We start from the raw sequence: 12,500 nt of genomic DNA, 5'->3' as shown, positions 1-12,500 counted from the left end.
TACACACACACACACACACACACACATGTACAACCTCTGCTTATGCTGCTACTACATGTGCAGCTGCTGCAGGGTGGATGCTTGGCTGTGCTGGTCTGTGATTGGCCAGAGGCGACAGGCAGCAGGTGGCAGGTGTTCTCCTCAGCAGCCTGAGCAGCAGTGGCGGCGGCGGTGGCGGCGGCGGCGGCGCTGTGGCTGAGCCGGGCTCAGCGAGCGGCTGAGCAGCCGGCTGAGGCTCAGCCAGTGCCTCTGCAGCTGGGTCTCGCTTTAGGAAATGTGTTTGTGTGGTGGATGGCTGCAGTCTGACCGCACGGCAGCAGGCTAACCTCAGCGCTCTCTAACGCTCGGGTTTTAACTGTCAGTCACAGCGAGCTGCGGCTCTGCAGGAGGCTAATGCAGGAGCCGCTGGGGTTTCATTCATAATTCATCTCTTTATCCTGCTGGGTCAGACTGCAGCAGATTAAAGCTTTTACCTTTTGTGGATCTTTTCTTCAACATTTTCTGCACAGAAAGCTTTCACTTCAAAGTCGACGCCGCAGGCCTGAGGAGACACAACAGCAACACACACATTTTATGGTTCTAACGTAGCAGCACTGCACCTGTTATTACTGCATGTGTCGTTAATGAAGGGCTGCAATGCCATCCCAAGACATTTGGGGGCGCTTGTCATGTTTTACCACCAAGAAATCAATTTTATTTCACCCTATGAACAAAATTCACTTTTTTTCTTCAATAGTTTTGGGGTACTGCATTATTATCATTATTATTGTAATTTTCAAATGATGTGTAATTACAAATATATTATTACTAGTTAACACTAGTAAGTGTTATGATTCGTAGTGAGCGGTGCTGTGGAGCTGCTCTGTGGGAAGCTGTGCAGGTGTGGGGGCGGCGGCGCTCACCTTGCCGGTGTCCTCGGGGCCGGGCTGCAGGGTGACGGAGCACGGCAGGTTCAGGGGAATCTGACACAAACACACAGCACACTCCACATGAGAGGAAGCTGCACCGCCCCCTGCAGGGAGATCAGGCCACTGCAGCGCAAAAGCAACTGCCCAACTGTATTTCATCAATGGTAGGCATGTTTTATTACGTTAACTGGATTATTGCATTATACAATAAAAATCGTTATGACATTAATGGTTCATTACTTGACAGTTTTAACAGAATCAAGTCCCGTGCTGCAGCCTGTCTCTCTGCCCTGCCCTTCCTGTCTCTCTCTACTGTCACATCAGATAAAACAGAAATGCCTCCAAAATCAAACAACAACAACATGAACTAATCAAATAGTTACTGGTCCAAGATGATACCAAGATTCTTAGTTTGATATTAAAGTGAAGTCAGTCAATAAAGTAATAAACTGAGGTGGCAAAGTCATCAGGATTAATTAAAATAATTTATGTTTTGTCAGGGTGAAGGTGGAGGAAATTAAGGGACATCCAGTCTTTGGTGGCGGCCAAACAGTCATGGAGGGAGGACAGCTGATCCAGGTTATTGGGTTTGGCAGAGAAATAGATCTGAGTATCATCAGCATATATGATATTTCTCTGAACAGATGACCCGGAGGAAGCAGATCGGTCCGAGGACAGAGCCCTGAGGTTCTCCACACAGGCAGGGGACTGATGAGCACACAGCATTATTAACACAAACATTAAAATATCTGTTTTTCAAATAAGAACAAAACCAGTTTTTATTGTTGTGCCAGAAATCCCAAGCCAATGTTGTAACCTATCGAGCAACATATTAGGAAATGGGTTCAAACACTCCTGTGCAGCCAGGCTCATGGCATGGCATGGTAAAACCAGGCGTTCAGTTTGTGCACAGGACGCGTTGTTTTAGCTTCATTGTGAAGGCCATGGTACCTCAAAGGTGAACGGGTAGGCGTGTTCTCCCAGTTTTTTGATCAGGCGTTCCTGGAGACGAGTGAGAGTCTTCTTCTCCTCGGGCAGCGGAGGGAAGGCCTGGACGTTCGCCACAAACAGGTCCTTCCGAAACGTCAGACCCAGGACGTCCAGGTCCTCGCGACCATACCGGAACGCACAGGTCAGCGTCACGAAAACTGACAAAAAAATCACAAAATCACACTCTGTCAAGTTCCAAACAAAGTATCAAAACAGTGATCTGTGGTTCAGTCACTGGTAAGCGTCATTAGGAAAATTCTTCTGTACTGGATCAAAACAAAACGCACATCATCGACATTGCTCTGAAAGTTAAAGCGGCCACAGAAGCCAGTGATAGGTCACTGTTGTGAGGACTTCACTACCCACAATTCCTTTGTGGCGAGGTCAGTAAAATGCTGTGATGTTTTCAGAAACAGAGGAGAGGAAAGGAATGGGAGAGGAAAATATGTCATTTTGCTCAGTTTGGATCGGGATTTTGAATTCAGGGCTCCAGCCGCCTGTCAGGATGTGTCGCATGAGATGAAACTAATTTAAGTCAATAACCTGTCTGCTTTGCAGCAGCATGTATCCCATCATGCCATGCACAAACCGTTATTGTTCTCACCTTTCCTCTCTTTCAGGTACTCGGGGTCGATGAGGACAACGCCGTCTGCAGAGGACAAAGGTCAAAGCAGGTCAACATTTCTTCTTCTGTCTTTTATATTAAATATCTGTATATGTTTGTTAAACATGTCAAATCTCCACAACAAATACACACCGAGCCCCACACCTGAGTCAGAGGACACGCCACGACACCCCCCTTTGGAGAAACTTGGAAAAAAACAAAACAAAAAAAAACGGAGGTGGGCGTAGTCGGGGAGAACGTGGGCGTGGCCAAAGCATTGTCAGAAGCTAATATGTTGTTCCTCTGGCCGGGACAAACCTCGTGTCAGTATTTAGTGGCGTTACTCTAACCTGATGGGAAGTTCTGTTTCTCTCTGTGGTCAGCCCCGCCCACTGCCATGCCCGCCCAAGATGATTGGCTGACAGCCAGGCAGCGCAGACCTGAGGTGACCTCACATCAGACTCACTGGGAGGAGGCAAGATGATGATTATTGCCTCCATTAATTCAACAGCCAGAAAATGGAGGGAACAGGACGCCGGCTGTCGTCTCACCCTGACGAGGACGGGCGGCCCGGTGTCCAGATGATCTGTGTCATCGCGCTCAGGGTGTAAAGCTTTTCATGAGCTTATTAAATTCTTTATTTTTTTGTCATGTTTTTAAATGTATTTTGTCAAGGCTACTGCACCACCGCCCACAAATTAAAGTCCACCCTTAAATTAATATTTTTGTTATTTATGTATGACTTCACTGTGTTTGACCTAACGAACGCTGTCTGCTGACGTCGTGCCTCAACACTCAGAGGAAACGGTGTTTATCTCTCTCTGACTGCTTGGTACAGACCTTCTGGGCTCTGGAAAAAAAGGTTCTCATATTTACCTGGAGGTCCAAAAATTCGCCCTGCAGGGGGGGCGTTTGTGTCGACTGAGACGGACCCCTGCTGAGCCCGTGTTTCTGACAGTGTGCTGTTTCTATTACCATCACCATCACTGTTCAGCAGCAGTAACGGCTGTGTTGGTGTCTTCAGGCTGTTCTTACCGACGGGTTCCACCAGGTCCACGTGGTCCACAAAGTCCCTCTTCCCCAGGTAGACGGTGAGCTGAGGACAGGAAAACAGGAAGTGATGTTACGTCCCGCCATATGCCCTTGAGCCAGAGGCTGAACCCCCTCCCTTAAAGAACAATCAAAAAATGGTTCCTCTAGGAACCATAAATGGGTTCTTTAAAGAACCAGTTCTTTGTGGACCCAACTGGATCAGTAAAGAACCTTTTTTTTTAAATGGTTCTTTAGTAATGTTTCAGAAGAAAAGCTTCTCTGAGTGTTTTAAATCAGATGACTGTGTGCAGGTTGAAAACCAACATGAACATGTTGTTGGCCGGTTCTCCACGTTCCTTGTTCCTTCACTGGGTTCCAGACGAGCTATTAAAAATGTTTTCTGATGGTTTATAGGCGAGACATTAATCCATTCACTGAGGAAATAATCTGCACATTAATCCACAAGGAAAACAATTGTTAGCTGCTGCCGCCACCAAATAACTCCAATAAACACGAAGAACCTTTAGCACTTTAAAGAACCACAGAGAGTGTGTGGAGAACCAGCCCCTAAATAAAGAGGTTCCTCAGCCGCTGATGGTTCTCTGGAGAACCACAGAGCATTTTGAAGAACCAGTCCTTTTCTGTTTTTACTGATACTGTATTATTTTTGATCTGCATCAAATGTTTACTGCAGTGTTCTACTGTCTGTCTGTTTTTCTGATGATGTCATCATCAGCCAGTCAGACGGGGGGAGCACAGCGAGCAGAGTGATGTCATCATCACACGCCCTGGCTGGCGGCGCTCTGCTGTGTGAGCCCCGCCCCCAGCCCCGGGCGGCTCAGCGCTGGGCGACTCACCTTTCCGTTGGGGCTGGCTTTCTTGAACACCCTGGAAAACAGAGACAGAGGTACACGTTAGTTTCCTGGAGGAAAGCAGTGATTTATCTGTCCAGGCGTCGTGCGGCAGAAGGTGCAGGCCTGCAGGACCTCACCGAGCATGAGCAAACAGAACAGGGACGGTAAATATGATCCACGTCCAGGCAGGTCAGACGGTGTCTAAGCAAACATGAACACAGACGTCTGATGCGCGGACTGCACCTTTAACACTTTAAACAGGAAGCATCCTGATACATGAGGCTGGGATTATCCTAGAGGTCACTAAAGGTCGTTTCAAACAGCGAGGTCGGCTTGAAGAGACACGGAGACGGAGCTCAGGGTTCGTTTTGTCAGATGGAAATCTGCAGCATCCAGATCCTCCTCCTGTGTTCTCTGTCAGCCGACACCTCCAGACACGACAGGCCAGCAGTTTCTCTGCAGCTGAACTCTACGGAGCCCTGGAAGGGTCAGCTGACGGACTCTGACTCTGAACGGGGCGGTGAGGGCCGCTGCTCCGGGCGGTGAGGGCCGCCGCTGCGGGCGGTGAGGGCCGCCGCTCCGGGCGGTGAGGGCCGCCGCTCCGGGCGGTGAGGGCTGCCTGATCACAGAAAGGAAACTGAGACGCATTCTCACACCAACAGAGCAGCTGAGTGGAAACACACACTCGACTCAGAGCGAACGCAGAGAGGAAAGGATTGTGAGAGGATGCAAAATTTATTACGAGAAAAGGGATAATACTGCACTGTAACTGAAAGGTTACTGCAAGAGAACGCAGAAAAACAAATCTTGCAATGAGCCTTCAGAGAATCACATCTCAGCTGGATCCTGTTTCCCTTCATCCGCTGAACTGACATGAACACGACACAGAGGCTTTCAAGAATTTCTCAATTTGGGATCAATGAAGTACATCTATCTATCAATCTATCTATCTATCTATCTATCTGGAAGTTATTGTAAACCAATGCTGGGATTTGGTCTGGAGTTTGTGACTTTCAGGAACATGTTGGTGGAGGATGAAGACCGAGCTCAAGAGCAACACTAAAGAAGAAATCCATGTTTTTCCTCTCATCCCTCTCATGGACTCTTTTCTCTGTTGCAGTCAGGAAGGAGATACAGGAGCATTCAATCAAGGACGTCTCGATTACGGAACAGCTTCTTCCCATCTGCTGTTAGATTAATCACTGGCTGGCTGTCCTCATTACACACTTTACTTTAAAATGAACTTTTAGCACTTAGTATTTACTAACTATTTATGGAATATTTATTTACTTCTTAATACTGCATTATCTTGTAGTTTTATTATAGTGTCATAATTTTAAACTGACAATTTGAAATGTTAATTATTGCACTGTTCTGTGCAATAATTAACGTTTTTAACTTGTATTTTGTTTTTATGTGCCTGCATAAGAATGACAATTAAAGTGAATCTGAATCTTTTTTCCTGGTTTTCCATCGCTGTAACCTGGAAATGTCCACACATACTAACGTCCCAAACTCACAGCAGCACACACACACACACACACACACACACACACACACACACACACACAGTTGTTAGTGCAGTGACGTTGAAGCGAGTATGACTGGCTTGCTGCTGCCAGCCTGGATCAGGTCGAAGCCCGACACGAGGCTGACTGCTTCCAGGTTTCTATCTGAGCTGCTGGCCTGAGTCCTGCAGTCCATCAGCGGCTCCCTGCCAGGCCGCCGGCCTCTGGCTAATGCCGTCCCACACAATTACCTTCCCTCCCTCTCTCTGTTTGCGTCCTAATGTTGTCATAAATTAGCCGCCGTGTCTGCTGCAGCTCCATTAGGCTTCAGAGCGGACGCTCCCGGCTTCCTCCTCAATGGACCTCCTTCAATTAGCGTTTATTAGCGCAGCATCAGGACCGGCGTTCCCAGAAACACCGGCCCCTGGGAAATCTCCCATCATGCCGCCCGCACTCCATCACAAAACGGCAAATGAATGTGTTTGTATGCACAGCAACGCCTCCTCAGTTAGTGTGATAAAGCCTGGACACGGCTCAGTGTCCGAGCTGAAGACCCGTCCAGACGCCTGAGTTCACACCAAAAACTAAACACCGGAGGAAAAATAAGGAGGGTGAAGTGGAGAGTTGCTGAGTCATGATCCAGAGCAGATCATGACACAGCAACTCTTCAATCTCTCCTGTATTTTATCTCATTTCTCTGTTAAAGGAATATTCCCACATTTTGATCAAAATCCCCTTTTCCCGACATCCCCAGACAGAGACCAGATGTTGGACACCGTGTCCACCAGGTTAACCAGGCTGCGCTGTGGGAGCGTGCACGAGGCTCGTGCACGTGTGCACAGCACTAACAGCAGCTGTAGTGGAAGCAGCTGTATTGATTGTAGTACTTGTCATAGTAGTACATGATCACTCGCTGATCAGCTTATTGATCTGCGTCCTGTCAACTTCCTGCTGGAAAAATGGTTTCATGCTGCAGGTCAGATCAATAACCAGCCTGGAGAACATCATCACCACGGGCTGTGTGTGTGTGTGTGTGTGTGTGTGTGTGTGTGTGTGTGTGTGTGTGTGGTCAGGTTTTTGAGTGGCTGCTTGACAGAGGCAACAGTCAGGATAAGTGACATGAAAGTGTGATCATTTATAGTCAATAAATAAAACTTAAAAAAGTGATTTAGGTATTTTTTACATTATCGACTGAACTTATTACATATTTTATGCTTTTTATGTTTTATGGTTATGTTTTTTCCCAGCTGATAATGTTATAATCAGCCAATAATGTAATACTATATTACATTATTGGCAAAAACATTAAGAATGGAAAAATTATTGCGTTACTGGCAGTTATTACATTTTGGCTGCTACACTTACAAATCAAATCAAATAAAAAAAAATGAAAATGAAATAAAGGAAATGGCCCTGCAGTGTGGCCGGAGCTGCAGCTGCTGCATCCTGCTGCAGGAGCTTTCAGGGACGATCGATACCGGAGCGCACAGCAGCTCTCAGACACCGGACGCTGCATTTACACCAGCCGAGCATGCTGGGTAAACATCAAGTGCCCTCATCCTCTCCTCCTTCATGTGGGATCGACCCGGCGTCTCCGGCAGGGAATACTCATCCACGGATCAATAACAGATTCCTGTTGTGTCTGTCAGCCTGACTGAAGACTCCCTGGACGCCACGTCGCACCTGTCCCGGGACCCCGGGGCCGCAAGCCTTAAGACAGGAAGTTCCTGTCTAAGACAGGATTTTCCACAATTTGGTATTCTACAAAGAAATCCCAACTAACTTTAGGAATCCTGTCGGGTTAGGAAATCCTAAACACTCAAGCCAACATGCTTTACCAGCTTTTATGGCTGTTACTTAGAAACTGACTTTTCTCATCATGTTAATATGCTAATTAATAATAATAACAATTCTTTATTATTATAGCACCTTTCTCACAGGGGGTGCAGCTCAAAGTGCTTTACAATAAAGTGAAAAAACAAGGGAATAAAACAAAAACAGGCGATTTAAAGCAAGTAGAAATCCTGTTTGATAAAAAAGATCAGCCGGAAAAACAAACGTCAATAAGACAGAGAAAAGATGGAGGTAAAACAGAGGAGGACATAAAACAATAAAATATGTAAAAGCAGAATAAACAGAATAAAACAGGAAGTGTGAGTTCAAATCAGAGTTGAATAAATCAGTTTCCAGTCGTGGTTCTTTTCAAACCGTCCCAGAGCTGCAGCTCCTGGTCCTCCTCGGGGAGGAACCCGCTCTAAACCTCTTGGCTGACGATTCTCCTGTTTCTGTGACAGTTTGTCTTTTCAGAAGCAGCAGCAGAGGATCTGAGAGGCCCTGGAGGACTCAGGGAGGCAGGCCAGACCAGGACCACCAAGAGCCTGGAGACCAGCAGCAGGAGCTTCACATCCATCCTCACAGACTCAGCTGGACCTGGACTCAGCTGGAGCTGGACCTGGACTCAGCTGGACCTGGACTCAGCTGGACCTGGACTCAGCTGGAGCTGGACCTGGACTCAGCTGGACCTGGACTCAGCTGGAGCTGGACCTGGACTCAGCTGGACCTGGACTCAGCTGGAGCTGGACCTGGACTCAGCTGGACCTGGACTCTCTGCTCTCTGGTTCTGGACTCAGTTGGACCTGGACTCAGCTTATCGGTGGACTGTTGTGGAGGAGAGAGGAGAGCTTCAGCGCCTTCTGTTGCTCCCTCAGTTAAACTGTGCGACATGGAGATCTTTGTTTTTTATACTTGGAGGATCTGATTGGTTGGCAGAGCATCATGTGACCTGGTGGCAACTGCAGGATCACAACCGGGGGCGGAGCCTGGATCCGCTGATGAGCATGATGTCATCAAACCGTGACACAGGTTGATAAGTTATATAATACAGGCAAAAGAGGAGGAGAGGAGGAAGAGGAGGAGGAAGAGGAGAAAGAGGAAGAGGAGGAGGAAGAGGAGGAAGAGGAGAAAGAGGAAGAGGAGGAGGAAGAGGCGAGGCAGCAGAAATAATCTGCTGTGGTTTGAGTCTCAGGAGGCTGATGCTGCTGGATTCACAGAGAACAGATTATATTTTATGTTTCATGACATTTCTGCTCCACTAGGGCTTTTAGCTGTGTGTGTGTGTGTGTGTGTGTGTGAGTGTGTGTGTGTGAGTGTGTGTGTGTTTGTGTGTGTGTGTTCTCTTTGCTTCTGCTGCTTTCACCCGGCTGAGGTAAGAGTGGGCAGAGGAACGTAAACCAGCGTGTCGAGCTGCTTCTTACAGATCAGAGAAGAAAGAAGGTCAAGAGAACAGGTTCTTTTCTTCGTTTGTTCCCACGGCACCTGAACGCAGCAGCAGAGTCGGCCGACTGAGCACGTGCGAACAGGACACCTGAACGTTTCTGACGGCCTCAAACCCAGCGGGAACGCGACAGACCGAGACGGTGCGTCTGATCCGGTTCTGTCACGCCGCCAGAACCCGCGGAGCGGAGTGATGATGTCATCACCGCATCACCAGGTAGCCAATCAGGTACAGCCAGCTAGAAGCTCCTCCCTCCCTCAGACGTTCTGTTGGGGCGTTCTCTCCAACCCAAACCAGAACCTGTGACGGAACCTCCACAACAAACATGACAGAACGTCTGTTTGTTCATTCATTGGTTCTCTAAGCCTCGCAGTCTGATGTGGGTGGGCAGGCGATAGAACGTAAGAAACACCAGCAGAACAGCTTCATCATCATCAGTTCTGATTGTTATGATGATAGTTATGACCTACAGAGGCTCTCCTCTCACTTCTCTCTCCTCTTCCTTCTTTTTTGTTTTTACTAATTTTATAAAGGTAATTTTTTGTGCTGGTGTTTCTAAAACTGTAAATGAATCAATACACATGAATATCAGTTATCAGTTATTAATATCATCCTGGATTACAAATATTAATCAGTATCACTGAAAAAACAATATCAGCTGATCCCTACATCTGTCTTTCTTGCAGTAATTTTTTTTTCTTGTAGTGTTTTTCTTTCTCTTTTGTTTTTTGTTTTTTTTTCAAATTTAATAATGTTAGATTTCTTTTTTTTTTTGGGGGGGGGGGGGGGGGGGGGGGATTTTTAAGTGAATTTTGTGGAGCCTGAAACAAAAAGCCTAAATGAAAAAAAAAAAAAAAAAAAAAAAAGGAGCCTCCTGCAGGTGCCTCCCTGACAGCAGAGGTGTTTCTGGAAGGTTCTCATCCCGGAGCCGACGGCCGCGAGGAGGCCGAGCCGCTCGTTAATATTCTGCTCCCGACGCCTTCCCCGAAACTCCCGTGGCGTATTAATACGCCGACTGAAAGTAGTCCCTCCACTCAGCCACAGGAGGCGGAGCTGATGTGTCTGTGAGAAGCTGCGTTCACAAACCTGCTCTGAATACTTTCATCAGTACAAAATACAGCTGTTTCATTTCAGTTTTTCAATATATTGTTGCTCATTTTCTGGCCATTTTCTTTAAAGTCTTGATTAATTTCTTGTCAATTTTCAGGAAAAATAGGAAAATTAGAAAATTAGTCAAAAAAGGAGCATTGGTAAACAATCTGCAGAGAACTCCAAGAGACGTGAAAAGCACCTGCTAGCGGGAACGGGAGCGGGAACGGGAATGGGAACGGGAACAGGAACGGGAACGGGAACGGGAGCGGGAACGGGAACGGGAACGGGAACGGGAACGGGAACGGGAGCGGGAGCGGGAACGGGAACGGGAACGGGAACGGGAGCAGGAGCAGGAGCAGGAACGGGAGCAGGAGCAGGAGCAGGAACGGGAGCGGGAGCGGGAACGGGAACGGGAACGGGAGCGGGTGCTGGTCGCCCTGCTGCTGAGTGTGTGACTCCATCATGAACAGCGCTGTATGTTTGTTATCAGATCAGAGAAAAACACACTCAGAAATATATATATTTCCTTATTTGTCCATTCATTTATATGCTTATTTGTTTGTTCACTATTTTGATGAGGTGGTCCAATCGGAATCAAACTGAGGTCCACTGTTGGACCGCGACCCGCCAGTTGAGAGTCACTGTTTTAAAAGGCTCTTCACAGCACCGTCTCTTTCTTGTAGTTATTTAACCAGGAAGTCACTGCAGATCAAAGCTGTTTTTTGAGGGCGACGCGGCCAAACCGACAGCAGACACACACCGTCCCGTTCAGGGAGGGCAGCGCCAAACATGGCCGTCATCACAGCTTGTGACCAAAGATAGCCCGGGACACGGGAGCTGACGCCGATGATGGAGGACGGAGTGTGTGTGTGCAGTTTGGGCCCCAAAGCCTGCAGTCCACATGTGTTCTTGTGGCCTGTTGTAAAATGGTGTGTGTGTGCAGACTGGGGCCTAAACAGTGTTGGAGCTGCATCAGTTGCTTTGACTGGAAAGCTGAGACTCTTGTGGATTCAATGAGCCACATTTGATTCCTGTGTGATGATGTTGGCCCCCATAGCAGCCATTTCACTGCAGGCACAGACTTTTGTCAAACTGGACGTCGCTGGAGAAAATGACCTCTAGTGACCTCTAGGAGAATCACAGCCTCATCACAAACTGGAGAGCGAGGACGTTCAGAGGAGCTCTGCCTCTCCACACAGACTCACACTGAGCGGCTGATCAGTACGAAACCCAGTAAACTGTAACATCAAACTGCAGCACAAGAACCAAAACACACATGGGTCCAGCCCGACCGCTTCACATTAATGATGAATATGAACACATGAATATCACTATCGCAATCACATACGCTGATGATGTTGTGTTGTACACTGACGTGTTGCAGCCAATCAGATTCAGACGTGTGATCATCGCTCAGTCCACACACACCGAACGTGACGTCGCATCAAAGTTCATCAGACCCGTGTCACACAGTCACACACACACACACACACACACACACACACACACACACACACTGGGTTCTGCCTTCCTGAACTGCTCTACAGCCTCGTCACACACACACACACACACACACACACACACACACACACACACACTGGGTTCTGCCTTCCTGAACTGCTCTACAGCCTCGTCACACACACACACACACACACACACACACACACTGGGTTCTGCCTTCCTGAACTGCTCTACAGCCTCGTCACACACACACACACACACACACACACACACACACACACGACATCACCGAGCCAAAAGAGCAACATGGCTGCTGCTCTGACGGCAGACTGAAATGTTGTTGTCAGGCTGAAGCTCTCACGGGTTCTGCAGCCTGGAGAACCATCACCTCCTGCTGCATTATGGAACCACCACCGAGGAGCAATTTGCGCACACACACACACACACACGCACACACACACGCACACACACACACACGCACACACAGAGCCGTATCTACACTCTTCAACAACAGGGGTTCCAACGAGCGGCAGAAATGGTTCTTTAGGGTTTCCTGGTTCTGTGATGAGTGTTTTCAGAACGTGGGGACGCGTTCTAAACCTGCAGCGTTAAAACAACTTTTTAAGAAAGCACAGTGTGTGTGTGTGTGTTTGTAAATGTGTGTGTGTTTGTAAATGTGTGTGTGTTTTAATTCTGATTTCCCAGGGTTCTATTTTAACCGATACGAGGGTTCCTCAAGTTATTCTGCTTCTACATAAAACCACCAAGCAGAAGAAC

The 12,500-nt window shown here is 47.7% G+C and overlaps 1 protein-coding gene across 1 annotated transcript in view; it reads right to left on the bottom strand.

Annotated features, from left to right (window-relative positions):
• The window catches only part of arrb1 (arrestin, beta 1), a 12,563-nt gene extending 6,471 nt beyond the window's left edge, over positions 1 to 6,092 (bottom strand). The window contains exons 1-8 of the mRNA XM_030066461.1: positions 5,977 to 6,092; positions 4,896 to 5,007; positions 4,392 to 4,445; positions 3,538 to 3,598; positions 2,503 to 2,547; positions 1,860 to 2,056; positions 903 to 962; positions 474 to 541 (exon numbers count right to left, since the gene is read on the bottom strand). Coding sequence (XP_029922321.1) covers positions 474 to 541; positions 903 to 962; positions 1,860 to 2,056; positions 2,503 to 2,547; positions 3,538 to 3,598; positions 4,392 to 4,445; positions 4,896 to 5,007; positions 5,977 to 6,092 — 713 coding nt within the window. The remainder of the gene's footprint in view (positions 1 to 473; positions 542 to 902; positions 963 to 1,859; positions 2,057 to 2,502; positions 2,548 to 3,537; positions 3,599 to 4,391; positions 4,446 to 4,895; positions 5,008 to 5,976) is intronic.
• Between the last annotated feature and the right edge of the window lie 6,408 nt (positions 6,093 to 12,500).

Source organism: Myripristis murdjan, chromosome 13 (genome assembly GCF_902150065.1).
Source record: "Myripristis murdjan chromosome 13, fMyrMur1.1, whole genome shotgun sequence".
Taxonomy (NCBI): Eukaryota; Metazoa; Chordata; class Actinopteri; order Holocentriformes; family Holocentridae; genus Myripristis; species Myripristis murdjan.
The sequence above is the reverse complement of the archived record's forward strand: the minus strand, read 5'-3'. Positions and strand labels throughout refer to the sequence as shown.